The sequence below is a fragment of the Anthonomus grandis genome, chromosome 5 (assembly GCF_022605725.1).
Source record: "Anthonomus grandis grandis chromosome 5, icAntGran1.3, whole genome shotgun sequence".
In the NCBI taxonomy this organism is placed as follows: domain Eukaryota; kingdom Metazoa; phylum Arthropoda; class Insecta; order Coleoptera; family Curculionidae; genus Anthonomus; species Anthonomus grandis.
In genome coordinates this window covers 24,608,650-24,615,265 of record NC_065550.1, presented here as the reverse complement: position 1 = coordinate 24,615,265, position 6,616 = coordinate 24,608,650, and the positions used below count along the sequence as shown (strand labels likewise).

General features: G+C 31.7%; 1 protein-coding gene and 1 non-coding gene across 2 annotated transcripts; both read right to left on the bottom strand.

Annotated features, from left to right (window-relative positions):
• Positions 1-671: 671 nt before the first annotated feature.
• Positions 672-743, bottom strand: Trnam-cau (transfer RNA methionine (anticodon CAU)). The gene has a single exon. It is a non-coding gene; the product is annotated as a tRNA-Met (tRNA).
• Positions 744-1,334: 591 nt separating this feature from the next.
• Positions 1,335-3,397, bottom strand: LOC126736401 (uncharacterized). Its single transcript, XM_050440730.1, has 4 exons — positions 3,049-3,397; positions 2,749-2,939; positions 2,487-2,612; positions 1,335-2,045 (listed from the first exon to the last, which is right to left on the bottom strand). Exons 1-4 carry the CDS (start codon positions 3,132-3,134, stop codon positions 1,825-1,827), a joined length of 624 nt encoding a protein of 207 aa, XP_050296687.1. The 5' UTR covers positions 3,135-3,397; the 3' UTR covers positions 1,335-1,824.
• Positions 3,398-6,616: the final 3,219 nt, after the last annotated feature.

Below are 6,616 nucleotides of genomic sequence, written 5' to 3'. Positions count from 1 at the left end.
AAATTAATTGGTAATTGAGCGTTAAAAGTAAGCAAAAACGTAAATTCTTAAGTACAAAATGCCCAAAAATCTCGAAATTTGTAATGGAGATATTTATCTAGCCTTTGAAGTAATTTTGTGTATAACCAAATCCAAGCTGGTAAAATAGATATCGACACTTGTGGAGTGTTTCCAAATATTACCAATTAAAGTATAATTAATCCTACAAATCACTATTAAAACAAATTCTGGTTTTACTGGTCTATAAAACGAATCTAATTTAAGACATCATCCCGAATGCCAGAAATATCTCGTCCGGAATAAGAAAAGATGTGCTGAACTCTTCGTAATTTTCCATAATACCACTCGACTGTCTGTGGCCTGATGTTTTTAGAACCTGGCGACAATACAGACATTTTTTATCGTAAATGCTTCTTACGTAACTTAAGCCCGAAAATAAATTGAGAATGTTGAACAGTAATTAATCAATCAAAACGTAACTAATGCCCGTTAATTATTTAAATAATTGGCAAAAAAATAATTAGCATTTTCTTGTTAACTACTTAAACTCTTACATTCTATTTATTATACCATGTTAGTTTTTTTACCTTTTTTTATAATGACTTGTTAATTTCAATAAATTTTTTAGAACAAAATAATATTTAATATTGGAAAAAATTACAAAAAGTTACTAGCAGAGCGTGGTTTCGATCCACGGACCTCTGGGTTATGGGCCCAGCACGCTTCCACTGCGCCACTCTGCTCTCGGGTTTGTTATGGTTATTACTCAGACCCTTTCGCCTCAATATTAGTGTCCTTGATTTAATTAAATTCTTACCAAAGTTTACTGAATAAAATACAAGTTGCTTCACTCGGCGAAAAACCTTTTATATTTCGATCTCAAAGACAGGCCGCCGAGCTCCTCGCCGACTGGGAACTAGCAAAAAATGTAAAGGGGAATTCTGGTAAAAAATTTGCTATTATTTTACGAGTTTCGTCTAATTCGAACTGTAGGGGAAGACGGAGCACGATTTTATAATAACCTATTATCTGGCATAAAATTATTATTTAATGTATCCACTTGGGAAAAATATGTAAATTGATAATACTATAAATTATTTGTTTTTATAGCCACCAAACTAAATAAATTTTACATTATCAAAGTTTACGTAAACTCAAGAACTAAATGGTTAATTTTTTTTTGTTAATAATTAGGTACTTAGGTATCTTATTAAAGGTTGTTTTGGTACGACTGGTTTCATTAGGATTTATTTTTAAATCAAAGTCAAAAGTTTGTGTGAAAAAATGCATATATTACTGTTACTAAACTTAACAACTAAAGATAGACATAACTACTAAGTAATGACATGTTTGAATTTTAAATGATTGATTACTACACCTTTTGACGTTTTTGTTATTTTGTCAGACTAATAATAGCACTACCAAAGACATTATAAGTAATAAACGTATTGTTTCATTCATAACCAGCCCAAAAATGTGGTGAATAAATTTGACTTCTAAAAATTGATTTTTTAGTTTATTTCCAACATTGGTTTGATGAAACTAGTTCTTCGAATTTACTAGTAAATATGTTCTCCAGCGCAATAACATAATCAGTCATATTCTTAAATGGGACTACTAAAAACTACTACCAAAATTAGTTTCACTGTATGATTTAAAATGACAAAATTTAGTTTCGTCTTCACCTAACGTATTAGAATTCCTAAAGCTTATACATACATCGCAAGAATGTTTTTCTAAACATTTTCTTAAAAAATATCCTGTAACATAAACTAAAGCATTACGTTCAGGGGTCTTAAGATTCTGATAATCTTTTGTTAATACTTAAGACTTGTTCAGAAGAGATAGCTGACTCTTAAGGAATGCACAAGAATCTGCTGGGTAGTTGTCATCTAGGAATTTTTTAACATCGTCCAAAGTAACTCCTACTTCCAGGGATCTTTTTGCTTGAGAGCCTTCCTTTTTCAGAGTTTTAATTTTTTTTCTTAATTGAATTTTTCTTGGAGTCATTGCCGAAATCTTCATTGATGTTTGACAGAACTTATCTTGAAAGTAAAATTTATTTTAGATATACGATACCTGTTTTAATACAACATTAAAATTTAACTCAAAATAATTTAAAAAAATTAAGGTAATGTTTTTTGGAATTTATTGAACTTTACCCAAACTGAAATAATAAAATCTAACAAAAAATAAAGATTTTTTTTACTCAGGAGCTAAAAAACTATTATTACCCCTATAATAGTTTTTTAGCTCCTGAGTAAAAAAAATCTTTATTTTTCGTTAGATTATATTATTTCAGCTTGGGTAAAAGTTCAATAAATTCCAAAAAACATTACCTTAAATTTTTTAGCGTCGTATTTATTATTAAATTACTAGGTTTTTCTTAATTTTTATTATACTTTAAGTAAAACATTTGAGTATAGTGCAAGTGTAATTGTTTTGCTTATTATAAAAAAGTTCACAGTGCCGATTCTTTCACTTACCTGTATTATTACATATAGCCGTCTGGACAGAAACATTAACCTGCATCGGAGTGTCAGTTTGCACGGAAGCGTCACTGAATTCCTTCTTTATTAAGTGACTTGCAATGATGTTAGAATTATCTGTGCCTGGAAAAATACTACGTAAATTTGTAAATAATTCTGATTTCCCTATACACCAAAAAATTGCAAATATTAAAAGGTACCTTCTATAATACATATTGCCATTATAAGTGCACAAATTAGAAGAAAACATAAGACATACTTGTCGATGCTCTGGTCAGGAACAATGTAGGAATTGCGTCGGGTCTAAGACGTTGATTTAAAGGGGACATAAAACTGCTCTCCGCAAAATGCAAGCTACAGATATTAACTCTTTTATAACATTGTTCCGGAGTAAGATCGGCATATCTATGTTCGCCAGTAAATCCCAAAATACTTTTCCAGAGTTGGCACCTATAATCCATTTTATATATTAATTTAAAAAAAGAAACAGGAACCAGATCATAAAGTAACTAGGAATGCAATCATGAATTTAATAAACAATTAATTCCAATGTACTTACCTATTTTCATTTTTCGGACATCTAAAAAACATTAAACCACTTCCACGCTTTGTAAAACAACTGTCTACCGAACAATAAGTCGACATTTTAATATAATAGATTATAATAATTTGCCAGTCCACTGAATCCACCCGGTACAACTAGTAATAAAACCAAAGTATATAGATTTCAACTGTTAGACTGTTATAAAACGCTGGCACATCAAAACGATTTAAACTCTACTCACTGTGTAACCCAACAGATTCGATTGTTGGAGCGTCGCCCGGCAAAATGAAGTGAGGGACGGTGAATAGGTAATTCGGCGCATGGATCCCAGTGAAGCAACTTGTATTTTATTCAGTAAACTTTGTTCTTACTAAGTTTACACCGAGACCTCATGGGCAATATTTAACAATGGGATTTAGTGAAAATATACTTGTTGTATTTACACTCAGATTTTAAATTTTTTTTTATCCTTTATTTTAAAATATATTTGTCATCTAATAAATAATTGTATAGCCACGATTTGTATTTGCTGAATGGAATGCCAATACCGAAAACAAACATTGTAAATGGTTTTAATAACTTAAGGCCCATTTACATCCTTCCAATATTGTCTAAGGCTATTAAACGAGCCTTAAAAAATTAAACTGTGTGGAGACTATGTGGAGTCTGGAAAGTTGACGCCACGCAATCAGGTTTTCGTTACGTGCAACGGTTAATTGTACTATTCTGGTTCTTCTCAATTATTCCAAGGAATTTGATGCCATAGATTCTTAAAATATTTTGGTTTTCATCAGAGTTCAATCAGATTACCTAACTTAGAATTATCTTATGAATCGCTAGCAAAGGGTGCTTTTATATGACATTAAATAATAATATCTTGGCGTTAGTTCAGGTAGACGTTTTAGGATCAATTCTTTTTATACTTCCAAATTTTCGAACTTTTTAAAACACGCAAAACGCAAAATCCAAAAGTATGCAGATGACATTTAAATATACTACTTTTATACGGCTTCCCTACCGGCTTATAGCCGTTTCTGTATTTTTTGAAGATCTAAACACACTATACAAAATTTCTAAAGACCATGCTATCCAAGTGAGCCTAAGTAAATTCTTTGCGATGTTATGTAAAACATCTGATTGCAGAGTTGTTGTAAATATTGGCTATAAGATTCTCCCTTTGAAAACACAATGTAAAAATTTTTAAAGCTTATTTTAGATAACGAATTAAGGTTTAAAAAATAATTGTCTATATGCATTCAAAAATATATAGGGAACATACGTTCCTTATATAACTTTAGACATTTTTATAGTCAAAAAACTAACAAAGTTTTATACGATATAGTAGTTATGTCTGTATTTAATCATTGTGATATTGTTTATGGTCCTTGTTTGACCGAACAGTATTGTAAAAAATAGAACTAGTTCAAAAATATTGTCTAAAATTTATTGCTGACATTCGCCATAGATAAGTAAGTCATAAACTGGAAGCCACCGAATGGGTAAATATGAAACAGCGACGTTTTATTCACAGATGTCTATTGTATAATAAAATAATAAAGTTAAAGTCTCCTCAATATTTGTTTCAAAAAATCACATTAAGGACAGATGTTAATACACCTAATTTTCAATTTAATGGGATCATTATACCTATACTCTATTTCAGAGGTGTATAGAGTAATAAACTGGGGAATTCCGTTCTGTTTGGCTACATTTCGTGGTAGTTCATAGGCGCAGGTACTTATAATATTTATGAATTTAATTTTCACGGATTAAATGTCTTTATTTTGAAAGAGATTAAATACTAAATAAATACTTTTAATCCTTTTGTATAGGTACCTATCTTTTAACGCTTTGTAACATGCAAAAATGGGGTCAGGTAATATATACAGACTATAAATACTTTTAAATCATATTTTAAACGTTAGTAGTCACTGCTACGCTGTAGTGTAATCACAATATTATTATCCCAATATTTAAAAAATGGAGGTATTCAGTCCAACGAAAAGATGTACTAAAAATTCTCCACTATCGCTGAGTGAAAAAGTTATTATTTTAAATGTACATGATTGCATAAAACACGATTACCCTAGTTTTACTGTGCAAGAAATTGTTGAAAAATGTTCTCGAATGAGTGGAATTGGAAAGTCCACCATTTTCAAATTGTTGCGAGAAAGAAAAGTAGCAGGTCAAGTGGAATCTCCCAAGCAAAAGCCAGGACGACCTACAAAAGTCCTTGATGAAAATGCTAAATGTATAATTCGAAGAAAAGTTCACTCTTTTTATTTTAAAAAGGAAATACCCACCCTAGACAAAATTTTAATGGAGCTTGGCCGAGATGACAGTATTCCGTTGATAAGTAGAAAACTTTTATGGAAAACTTTAAAAAATATGGATTTTGCCTGGGAAAAGCATAACCGCAAAGCACTTTTACTGGAGAGCGACGAAATTGTTTGTTGGAGACGACAATACTTGAGAAGTATCAAGCAGTACCGCAGGGAGCAATAGAAAGTTTTTTATCTTGATGAGACGTGGATTAACGAAGGTTATATAGTCCAAAAAATGTGGCAAGACAAAAATATAACCAGTGCTCGCCAAGCTTTCATAAAAGGCCTGTCTACGGGTATTAAAGTACCTTCGGGAAAAGGAAAAAGACTTATAATCACACATATTGGAAGCGAAGAGGGATTTTTAAAAGAAGGTCTGCTAACCTTTGAGTCGACTCGCACAGGAGATTACCATGAAGACATGAACTCAGACGTTTTCGAGGACTATTTTGGTGAAATGAAAAAATTTCTTCCGGCTAATTCGGTGGTGGTTATGGATAACGCAAGCTATCATTCACGGCGAATAGAGAAGACGCCAACTTCAAGTTGGAGAAAGCAAGGAATTATCGATTGGCTGACTGCAAAAGGTATTGCGTTTGAAGCAAATTTGATAAAAAAAGAACTGCTGGCAATAGCAAACTTACACAAAACTCGTTTCATGAAATACGTCGTGGAAGATATAGCCGAAAAATATAATATAACTGTACTGCGCTTACCGCCATATCATTGCGAACTAAATCCTATAGAACTGATATGGGCGCAGGTAAAAGGATTTGTAGCAAGACAAAACACGACTTTTAAAATGAAAGATGTTAAGCTACTGTTTGATCAAGCCATTACGGAAGCGACACCAGAGAATTGGCGAAAAGCAGTCCAGCATGTAATTAAGCAAGAGGACAAAATGTGGGATCTTGACAACCTCATCGATCAGACAGTCGATCCTTTAATTATAATGTCAAGAGGTGATGACAGTTCGTCAGATGACGAAGAAGACTACAATCTATTATAATTTAAAATTGTTATACACTGTTCAAAAAGTGCCAGATCCAAAAGTGACATTTTCAACTGTTTTACTCTACATATTATGTTCAATAAATTTGTGAAAAAAATATATTATTCCATTTAAACAAAAGTAACTTTCTAAAATAAAATAGCATTTAAGTACATTAATTATAAGGTAAAAAACAAGTCCCAGTTGCACGCCTTTGGCGAACCGTTTTCAATGTTTATCAGTGGGTAACAATGGGCAAAACTCATAA